This window comes from Pomacea canaliculata, linkage group LG8 (assembly GCF_003073045.1).
Source record: "Pomacea canaliculata isolate SZHN2017 linkage group LG8, ASM307304v1, whole genome shotgun sequence".
NCBI lineage: Eukaryota > Metazoa > Mollusca > Gastropoda > Architaenioglossa > Ampullariidae > Pomacea > Pomacea canaliculata.
The window spans coordinates 11718819-11730471 of NC_037597.1; the positions used below are offsets into that span (position 1 = coordinate 11718819).

Here is an 11653-nt window from a genome sequence, read left to right on the forward strand (position 1 = left end):
TGGATCGGCAGTTTCACACTATGGGTGGCTTGCAACACATTCAAGTTGTATGGTGCAATTATACATATTCTTGTTAATGTAGAAGCTGAAAGCTGTAACGTTATACATAATAGGTAGCACAGAAAACACTCGAGGGCGATGCATGTTTTTTTTTTTAAATCTTGCATGTCTTGAACGGTGTTTTCATTGACGTAAGGGAAGGGAGGAGGGAAAACGCACAAAAGTAAATAATAAAACTGTAAAAAAATCTAACAAAAGTAAATAATACAAATATTTATTTGTTGGTCCGTTAATGCCTAACAATTTGGAGAGAAATTGTTTGATTAAATAAAATACAATGATCTCTAGAGTTGGGACCGATTACTAGTCAGTTTACATTCCACATCGAGACGACGAAGTGGAAGAGTTCTACAATGGAACAGGTCACAAAGATCGAGGAGGAGCATTTTAGTGATATTTGCTAAGATCAGCACTAATCCCTGAAATTTGAAGAGCCAAAGCCAACATACTCCACCCAGCACAGAATTCAAGGATGGCATCTTGACACTCCAAATTGTTTGCTCCACAGCCACATCAACAAGGACAGAATAGGGTCACAGGCGGCGACCATGACCTTGTCTTGATGAACCTCAGGAGCCCAGGATGTCATGAAAGGCTCAGAGCCACTCAGCCGACCCCTGCAATACCCAGACACTGCGAAGATCTTTAAGGCCCAAACTGGAGGCATATTCACCACCATATGGTAAACTGCGATGCAGACACATTGACTCTCGCTGGAAACATCAAAGAGGTACTACTTACAACATCCGAATGGTTCTCTGAAGGCAGACGACGAAAAAATAACCATAGTTCACGAATATCCTAGATCTCTCCGACTAAAGGTGGATCTTGAAGAAATAAAGGAAAAGCAACCAGAAGCAGCTTTCAAGTGCAGTGAACTGTAACCTACAGACAGTACCAACGAATATGGAATGGAGACCAGCACTGACAAGAGCAAAGTCATAGTTAACATGTATGGCAGACATCTACATGAACAGAGTACAGCTCGAGGAGACGAACAGCTTTCAGTATTCCTCATCAGGATCGCAACAGTGACCATGGCAAATGGCAATGTCCAGGCTAGACAGAATCTAGCGAAGAAATGCCATCAAGTTTGCTATTAAGTACAAACTGTACAAGTTCCTGGTAGTTTACAAACTACTGCTTGAATGTGAAATATGAATCCTTGCTCAGACAAAAGATGATGGTCATTCGAGACCAAGTGCCTGAAGAGGCTGCTCTGACTCTTGCACAGTGAGTTCAAGACTAATGTCTTTGTACAAAGCATGGTCCCCACCCTAGTGAGATACCTTCCCGCAAACGTGAAGCAGTTTAAGCTGGCGCAAGCGACCGGAATTGTCTGCCTCTGTCTACTCATGAGCATTGGCTCTCCATAGGCGATATTATTTATTTATGGACTGAGTTTTTTTTAAATGGAGTGACCTAATTTCAATGTTCACAAGCATCATGCTCATCCATCGTATGACATGCCTCTAGGCATCAGTTGTCTTGCAAAAATGTGGCTGAGATGATTTTTCCTAATATTTTCTTGATGATGACAATCGATGATCACAACAATGAGAGCGATGACTGTTCTAACCAAACATTGATCAAGACTATTATTTACTTGAGTAAAAACAAGATTATTATATTTACTGAGTAAAAAGCCACAACTAACAATAATTATGGGCAAGGACACTGTATCCAGCACAGCAATGACTACCCGTATGACAAGCTGTACCTCAAAGGTGGCAACTGCCATTACAACAGAGATTATAATGGCGTTGAAAGGCTAGCATTGACAGTAACACTGGTAACAGTGTAAAAGTAGAGAAAAGTGAGATTTAAGTCAATTTGCAGTGTTCCAATCCCGCCAATGTGTGCACAGCTGGCAGAAGGGAGGTACTTTTAAGATAGCTGCTGTGTCTGAAAGAAGTTTAAAATCAGAGTCTATTAGGATCCAACTATGCTCTGTGAAAATAAAAGAGAGAAAACAAATCCAGAGAATATTGGTTAGAAAGTACTTAATACTTAGAAACTCCTTTCCTTAGTTAATATTAGTTAAAAAATACATCAGGGAAGCCAAAAAAACTGTTAGAAATTAGTAGAGGTAGTAAGAAACATTCCTCTAGAAGTGGTAATTATGAAGTGAGGATAAGTTGTTGCAACATGGAGAATAAAAGGACAAGCTTCAATTACAAAGCAGCGTCCAGACCCTCCTATTGTTTTACTCCTGAAGCATCAATTATAAAGCAGTGGCAAAGGTGCCCTGTCATAAAGAAACATGTAGTAGTGTCTATAGGGTCTTTAGACCATTTCATAGCTTTAGAAACAAGGCCCTTTTCTTTGAGTTTCCATTTTGCCCAAGGAAACGACTTGCTCTTGCTTTATAACTACAACCCCAGAAGGGATTAGAAATACTATTAGCTTCCAAAACAAAAGTTTTTCCCTGTACTTTATTGTCCAAAATCATAATTATTCCATATTTCCTCAAACATGGTGTGGCATTGAACTTTGCTGCCCAGCTTGGCACACAACAAGAAGGCTCCTGACATCTTACGGTGAAGGGAATAGGTTTCTTCTGGTGGTGGTGCAAGTCTGTGTCGTAACATGATAGGAATGAGAGTTTGAATGCGGTGGGTCGTGCTTTGCAGCCCAAAGTCAAACTCTTGGTGTTTAGCAAACGCTTCTCCTAGAATGAGCACGGCTTCACAGTGGGCATCTTCCATCACCTGCCACAGACGAATGCCAGGGGTCAATGCTGTACACTGTACAAACATCTTTGACAAACAACCAACGACAACACTATGTTCTGAAAAAACACACAGATATGGACACCACCTCACCTTTGACTCATAGCCTGTGAGAAAGCCTAATTTCCTGGAACCTTCTAAGATCCCTTGCTTGTCACCCACAGAAGCGCTGTGAATCACCTTTATGTATGTGTCAACAAACGTTTTGTTGTACTCCCGACTGGCACCAAAATCAAGAAGAATAAGCTGAAAAATACAGAGTAATTATGAGTGATTTTCTGCTGCTTCTTGCAGTACTGCTCCATGCATTATGCATCAGCTGGCAGTCTTAGATTCAATTATGACCAACTACAGGATGCCACTTGTCAATCTTTATTACACCTTCCTTCTCTCTGCCCAATCCGCAACCCAGGCAACATAAAAAATGCAAATTTTTACTGGCAGCTGAATAACACTACAAACTAACATTTTGAAGTCTCACCTTTTCAGTGACTGGATTGTAGAGGAAATTGGACCAGTTTGGGTCTGTCTGCATAAAGCGCCACTGAAACAGCTCCATCAAGCATAATCGGAGAATACCTGACCCAATCTGAAAAATGCCGCATAAATGTCACTGCTACACCTGGGTACCAAATACAGTTTTACTGGGAGCCTGCACCAAATTTTATACTGATTTTTTAATATAGCATTGCAGCCATCTCATTTTATCTCCAAAAGAAAAATGACAGAACATTTGTAACTTTACCTAGTAGCATATAAGAGCATAGTGTCTTTTAATAATCATCTCTTTTTATCTCTCATTCCACTTACAACCAGTGGCCTCTGATCCACTACACACAGCTGACAAATACACACCCCACAAGAAATTATCACTGCCAGTCATCTCCCCTATAACATTCCCATGGATGATAAACCTTGTGCAGCTGAGCTATATTCTCAAAAATGTCTATATTTAATGTTGTTGTTTACTTTCAAACCCCCATCAACTTCACGTAAAAATCAAAAACCTGCTTATCAACATTAACAGTACAAGTGGTTTGGGCTTAATACCTTATTGCGTGTCTCTTGATCAAAGTCAACACACTTGTCCAGTGGCACTCCTTCCACAAATTCTGTTGTCAGCACATGCCTTCTGCTGAGCTCAGGAATCACTTCTGGCACATAAAGCATCTCATCTCCCTTGAGCAGCTCCCTGATGTTTGGTAACACACACATCTGACACTATTATCTGACCCAAACGTTTGGTAACACACACATCTCGACACTAATCTGACCTGGTCTTAGTCATCTGCTACAGGTATGCACAGACTTCTTTTTGCACTTCCCACACAAAACACCATCAAATATAAGACCTTCAATAAGACCAACTCGTTTAGCAAACAACAATTCTTATTACTGCTACTGTCTTTGCTGAAAACTGTTTTCATACAAGGTTAACATTAAGACCATTTTAAGAGGATAATACACATATAAACAAGCATATGGTTTTGAGTTTAGCAATGATTCTACAAAAAAATAATATTACAATCATTAAAACTTTTTAAAAAAATGGAAAGTTTTAAACTGTAATGAAAACATAGAAGAGAAGGTACAGTGAGGTACATAATTGTTTATGTCACTAAATCTTGATGAAATAGATAGACAGACAGCATAGGATCCTGCATGACAGATAATTTTACTTGTGAATCTACCTGAAGCGGATGCCACACTCTGCCTCACGAACATAGTCCACCTCCCAGGCTAACTCTCGCTTGGCAACTTTTATCACGCTGTCCACATACAAGCCTACATGTGCCAAAAGTAATAATTTATGTTTGCAGTTAGAGTTAAATACTATTTAGGCACAGGCATCATGTTGCAAAATGGCATGCTTGACAGACTACTACAGTTACAAGAATCATGACTGGGAACTCATTAACACTGCATAGCTTCCTCCTTGTGTTTTACTTTAGTCAATCAAATAATACTATAATATAAATAATCTGTCTGGTAATTTACTAACACACTGATGTAGGTAATTATACATCAGATAGTTCATCTAAAATTAAAAATTAAAACCTATCAATGGGGGAAAAAAAAGCATAAAATCCTGTAAACACTACATAACAGAAATATGTGCTCTACAAACACTCAGTGGTAATTAAATACTGCAATCCTTATTAGATTATTGAAAAACCATATTGAACACAAACACGGCGCCATATACATATGTACACTTTCCCAGGAAAACTTTTGGGACTGTCAAATTTTTAAAATATGCTAACAGTTTGTCAGACTGCACTGTAAAAGCAACAGCTACCTTCAGGAAGGATGTTCCAGACACTCAACACAGCCATGAGATTGTTGATATCACTTTCAATGCTTTTTCCCACACCAGGGTACTGCACAAAACAGCAATGATGTCAGTCAGTATGAATCCCACTCTTTCGCTGTGTATATTTATAAATGCATTACAGTACACTGTTATCAGTATGTTTGTCTCGATCCATATTGTTCAAGGTAAGTGAACATTTCAAATGTGTCAAGCTCCCATCAGTATGCTGTGTAGACATGTAGTTACAATATATAAGGTGGACAGCAGAAGCAGAAGCAGGAATATTGTTAATATTATCTATAATTCTACCAGCAATATTTTTTTTCCACCAGCATAAGTTAAAAACAGTTTCACTACTTGAATTTTCATAAATTTTAGATGTGAATTTTTCTAAGAGTTTCAAGCAAAGAAAGTTTACTGTTATTAAAACCAAACCTATATCATAAATGATTCTTTTTATGCATAATGGGGCAGTTTCCAAAATCCTTAAACCACTATGTGTGGTTTCCTGAAATGACACAAACCTGAATCTTGATAGCAACATCTCTGCCATCAAGGAGGACACCTCGATGTACCTGCCCAATAGAGGCTGCTGCGAAAGGCTTCTCTTCAAAGGATTGAAATTTGTCCTCCCAGCTGGGACCCAGTTCTTTGTTCATCACTTTCTGCTCACATATCAAGCACAACCATTTTGAGACTGGGTAAACTTAAACACATTAAGGTTACAATTACTGATGTAAAGTAGCATTATTACCCAGACATCAATGCTCAATTTTTGCCTGACTGCACAATGTCTGTAGAACTCCCACCTACACTTACTGCCTAGCATTTTATACATTTCATACTATCCATTGCATTATACCACATGCGAACAGGACTTTAAGAAGATTAGTTGCCATGAACTTTTATTCTGTTAATAGCTGTCAATAAAAGACGCAACAGCTAGTAAATATGTTAACAAAATTAAAGCTCCCTGCCAACTTCAACAATGTTGGTTAGCACAGTCAACGAGCATGGACATACTAATATAGCAGTGTTGCCAATTGACAAAGATAACAACTGGCTAGTAAGCATTCTGATTCGTTGGTACTTGGGAACAGGTAGCCCAGGTTAGGCAAGTAAATTTCCATGGAAACACCAGCATTCAGAGAAAAGACATAAACAATTGGAAAGCAGTAAGAAATGGGCTCTATACCCATGTGATGCTAGAGTATTAGCTACTGGAAGGTAGGAGAGAGTCAAGGCATCGACTGACCCAGATAAGCCTACCTGGTAAGTCTATTGCCTGTAAAAGATTGTAGCTGGGGTTAGTGAGGAGAAGAAACATCATCCACCGTTTCCCATTTTCACTTAGCAACATGATTTGATGCAGTGACAGTATGTCGTTGGGTCATCATAAGACAGTGTGTTGTAGGAGAATGTGGCTTAGCATGTAAAAATGCAATGGCTCTAATGTTAACAAGTTACATAAAACTGCTAGGAAATAATTGTTGAAGAACAAATGATTTTCAATAGAATTCTTAAGTTGCATGCAGTGTATATTTAATGTGACAAGAGTCACTGTTTAAGTTACTATCCTGTTGTTGCCATGTAACCGACGGCAGGTGAGGCCTGATCTACATTTCATAATTCCTGTATTTTTATTCCTGTCACTGATCTACATTTCATAATTCCTGTATTTTTATTCCTGTCACTGCTTTCCTGCTCCCATTCTGCATTCTTGTTCATGTCCACTGTTCAACTTTTATTCTTCTATCATCTTTAATTCATCTTACATAGAAGATTATCCAAGACTGTCATCAGATGATGACCAAAATGCAAGCACTCAACAACAACCTCCATTGCTGGGCTGCCATGAAGCAAACATTGTTGGTCCCTTATCAGCTCAAGTTGCATCACCACCCTATGCCAAAAGATCCATAATTAAGCCACAGGTGAGTGACTGCAAACATGAGAAAGTTCTTTGGTTCAGATCTGTTGCTGCAAGACACTGCTGTAGATCTATCAAATCATCCTCATCCACTATTTAATTAATTAGTGATACATTAAATATGTTCAATTGTTGGTCAGACCTTTCTGTGGAAAAAGGTCTGAGTGTCCAGCATGAATGTGGTCACACATTCATGTCCACGTACCTTCTACAATCACTCCCTTCTCGAAAACACCACACTTACCGTCATCTGTCGTGCTGGCATAAAGTCAGCACTCTGTCGAACCCTTTCAAAAATTGCTTGCAACTGGGGATTGATCATGGAGCTGTCTGCAACAATTATAGGAGAACTGATCAATTATTAATACAGTCATTGCAATTACCTGCTTTGAAAAACATGAGTTCTTTTACAAACAAATAGATAATATATATAACACCATCTGCCACAACCCATACAGGGAGGCTATCACTTAAAGGTTGGGGAACTTTTTAATCACCATTAAGCAAATGCCATGCTGAAAATTTAATCTTGTTGCCCCTTAGAATGTGATTGAAATACAAAGTCTGACACACCACAGATGTCAGCAGAACAACATGCCTTTGTTACACAATTTTCAAGCCCGACAGTTCATATGACTCTTCAAAATTAAGAGTATCCCATCAAATAGTCTATGCTCACTTCCATTAGTTAAATTAATCCATTGAATTCATTATTTAAAAAGTCCTGAAAATGACTTTAGAAATCTTGAAGATAAATAAGTTTTGGCACACAGTTCCTGATTGGGCAAGGAAGAGCCAAAGAAAAAAGCTGTTTGAGTTTTACACCATGCCAGCAATTAAGGCTATATTACAGCAATCAGATTTTCACACACCTTGAATGCTAAGCATCTGGCCCAGCTTGAGAGCTGCTCCTCGCACTCGACACAGGGTGTTAACAATTCTCTCTGCATTTGCTTCAGTAAGAAATGGGTTCGAGTCCAACACTCCTTTGTCACTACCTGTCACATTTAGCACCTTTACTGACAACGACATTTGTACTTTTATCAACAACGATAAAATGTAAAAAAATTGAAAATAAACATCTATATTTTGTAATGGAGTTGATTTTTTGTTTTGTTTTTCTTTGGTCTTTTATGATGGTAATTTGAATAAAACTTATAAAACTTATATGGTGCAAGACTGATAATGGCTGCAATGGCTATCTATGGTACTTTAAGGCAATATTAAATATTCTTTGTGGAATGAAAGAATAAGGTAGAAAAAAATTTGCCAGATTGGTTACTTAAAAGGAAATACATGCTTCGTTAGCAGGGTTAGAGTCAAATTCCTACCACTGTACTGTGAATTCTGCTCTGTATAACACAATACTCCATTATTCACAAGGATGACATGAGTAGTGAAAATGTATGATGCTCAAAGAAAATCAAAATATTTAAATATATTAGTATCAAATAGCCTACAAGATCCCTTCTAGGTGCTAATGACTAATGTGTAATACAGCTACATGTTTCTGCACTAGAACTAACAGGAACGATATATTAAAATTAATGGAAGTCATCACCAAACAGGGACAGAAAACTGGACAGAGTTTTGATTTTTTTTTAAATCTCCATGGAGGATGGTGGATGAACGGAGGGATAGAAGAATGCAGGACAATGATGCAGGACCCTAAGGCCTCATGAAAACAGTAGACTGTCTAGCACACAGGCAACATCTTTCCCTGCTCCTCTGGAACTGGACCTTTTAGTCCCACTGAAAGCATAAAGTATATATGCAGCATTAGTTTACTCAAAAAGAACTTACTTCTGCTACCTTGCTGCAAGCCAAGTGTTCTCCGTGTGACCTCTGCCAGTGCCCCAGCTCCAAGACCTGCTGCCAATCCTGTGACATAAGAAATTAGTAATCTTCCTCAGTGCTGAACATCTATTCATGTCACTTGAAATTTATGTCAGCAACTTTAAAGATACCAAAAACTTTTTAACCTAGGCATAGATAATAAAATATAATATTAGCAAGTGTCTCTTCAAACCAGAATGCTGGATCTCTGACATACTCCTAATAACTAAAATGTGACAGATATTTTACTCCGCAATAAAAATATATTAAACCACCCGAAATCTCAATTTCATTTTAATCTGTCACCAGGCTCAAAAGATGCTTATTTGACAGTCTTTCAATTTTCATTGTGTTACTAGCATTATTTTAAGCTACATAGTGGAGTTTCCTGGTCATTTACTGCTAATGTAAGCATCTGAACTCACCACCATAGCTCATCAGGCGACTAATTCTATTAGCTGGAACATGACGTTCTCTTGCTCTGTCACTCAACTAGAGAGATCCACACATAAAATGAAAAGCAGCATTATTCTTCATTGTAATGAAAGTGTAATACTTGAACTAAAAAAAGTACATAAATTTACTACTTCAAAAATGTCTTTCGAAGGTTCTGAATCTAATTTATGTCTATATGAAATCACCCCATTTATCATGCATTATGTAAAGTAAAAATTAAGTATGAATTTCCATACACACACAAAGTACATATCTAGACAACCTTCTGACCTTCTGTGGTGGAGGTTTCTGGACAATTCTAGGAGGTGAAGAAGAGCTAGCACCCTTTTCGTTCTGAGCATGCATATCCACAGTGAGACCTCCTGCTGAGGCCTGAGTCCTGGCAGTAGCCTGAATGCCACCTGTGCTTTCTCCTACATTTCTATTCTGCAGAGTCAGAGTACTCATTGTCCGTGCCTGAACAGATTCAGCCAGTGTACTGGACTCTCCTACTGTGACATTTGACCTAGGAACACCACTCAAAACTGTGCTGCTTTTCTCATCAGATTCAAAGGGTGCTGATGAGGAACTGTGGCCTTTATTATTTTTACTTTCTGTTTTCACCAACGTGGCATCATCAGAGGAATGCACTGCATTCTCCTTGACAACACCATATTCAAGCTGTCCTCCTGACTGAAATGTCTCAAGCACACCAGAAGCTTGACCTTTGATCAGATTGGCTAAACTTGCTGCTTGGCTTGTGACTTGACTGACCCTTTCCTTCATTACAGCCTGAAACACACAGAGCTGTGTATATAGATATATGGAATATTCAAATTATATGACAAAATAATCCCAGAAAGTAAATGCTGAATGTTGATTGAATGTTCATGTCATATTTTAAAATCACAAATGAACAATTTATAGGAAGTAAAATTTTTATGTCATAAATTTGGAGAAAACTTTAAAAGCACAAGACACCTAAGGCAAGATATCAAATATTTGAAGAAACTTTGAAAATTCCACAAAATAATACTTAAAAACATTTTTCACAACACATTAATAGTGATGAAAACATTGGCAGGATCATAGCTTCTGCCAATGAAATGCATTTGCCAATAAAGCCTAAAATATTATAAATATGCATAATGCTATTTAATATTGTGAGGGTTACACATATCTTTGCAGGGTATCAAGTTTTAAAAAACTTCACTTTTAGAATCTGTTGACATAGTTGATGAAAGAATTTAATGCACTTCAACATTACTTGAGAAAGCTTCATAAATAGTGAAGGTTTTACTGCAGTTTTACAAAAACCAGTCAGTACATCAGGAAGAACCCAGGCTTGTAAAACAATAAAGAAGACAAGGAAGAAAACCTGTCTTGTGGGATTTGCATTTAGCCTTTATATGACAAGCATGAATGTGCAAAGATTTGCATAAAGAACAAACATATTAGAAATAATCTGCAATACACTCGATCAATGTTAGGTTGACGTACCTGGAACTGCTCTGGATTGATGTCAGGTGCTGAGCTGCGTGCCTGCTGCACAGCAGAACGCAAGCTGGAATTGACCCACATGCGTTGCCATTCCCTTCCCTGATACTCTCCCAGTGCCCTCCTAATGCTTTCAAGACCTCGAATAAACCCAGCAACATCTCCGCGCCACGCCATTATAAACCTCTGTAATAATAATAAAAATTTATTGAAAAGAAGTAGAATTTGTTTATTTGCCAAGTGAATTTGCACTATAAATTAAGCTAGATGATGGCTGCCACTAACTCGATAAACATTTGTAAGACTCACACTCACAGATGCCACTTTGTACACCCTCCCTACAAAAAAAGACTGTCCACATGCAAATAGATGCAACCTTACATGTCCAGGAAAGCTTCAAGGTGACAATCGACACAATCGATTTCTAAATGAACACAGAAATTTACAATGTGATCAGTACAAACTGCCTTTCAGGCAGCTATGTGTTTAAATAAACAAGTTAAATGTTTATATAACTGATTACAAAACAGCAGACGACGTTCGATCTGCGAAAATGTTCATTACGTCACTCACCTTCAGGGTTTTCAAAGACAGTCCATCGAAGTTATGTGAACTTTCTCAAACAAAAAGTTACTAGAAATTGGTCTAAAACAAGTGTTAACTAACATGTTTTCCGCGAAACATTTTGTTTGTTTGTTAACACAGTTTTGACAGTGGACAGTGGTTCTGCTAGCACGAAAAGCACATGTCGTCCTTGACACTTATTCCTTGCACTTCCGGTCTAAAGCGCACACGAAGAGTTGTCTACCTTTTTGCTTGAAATCATCACCATGGGAATCGCTGCACTAA

At 38.2% G+C, this 11653-nt stretch overlaps 1 protein-coding gene across 1 annotated transcript; it reads right to left on the reverse strand.

Annotated features, from left to right (window-relative positions):
- Positions 1-258: 258 nt before the first annotated feature.
- Positions 259-11567, reverse strand: LOC112569779 (atypical kinase COQ8B, mitochondrial-like). Its single transcript, XM_025247678.1, has 14 exons — positions 11378-11567; positions 10808-10990; positions 9599-10099; positions 9298-9364; positions 8840-8917; positions 7909-8034; positions 7281-7366; positions 5631-5771; positions 5092-5173; positions 4484-4577; positions 3843-3984; positions 3274-3381; positions 2886-3038; positions 259-2771 (listed from the first exon to the last, which is right to left on the reverse strand). Exons 2-14 carry the CDS (start codon positions 10979-10981, stop codon positions 2496-2498), a joined length of 2028 nt encoding a protein of 675 aa, XP_025103463.1. The 5' UTR covers positions 10982-10990; positions 11378-11567; the 3' UTR covers positions 259-2495.
- Between the last annotated feature and the right edge of the window lie 86 nt (positions 11568-11653).

What these genes read in the sequence shown, in the direction of transcription:
- LOC112569779 (XM_025247678.1), bottom strand. Translation starts at nt 10,981, where the DNA reads ATGGCGTGGCGCGGAGATGTTGCTGGGTTTATTCGAGGTCTTGAAAGC. An exon ending in AGAAACCTCCACCACAGAAG is followed by an intron (nt 9,365 to 9,598) that starts GTCAGAAGGTTG and finishes GGATCTCTCTAG; the next exon opens with TTGAGTGACAGAGCAAGAGA. An exon ending in ATGTTGCTATCAAGATTCAG is followed by an intron (nt 5,174 to 5,630) that starts GTTTGTGTCATT and finishes TGTTTTGTGCAG; the next exon opens with TACCCTGGTGTGGGAAAAAG.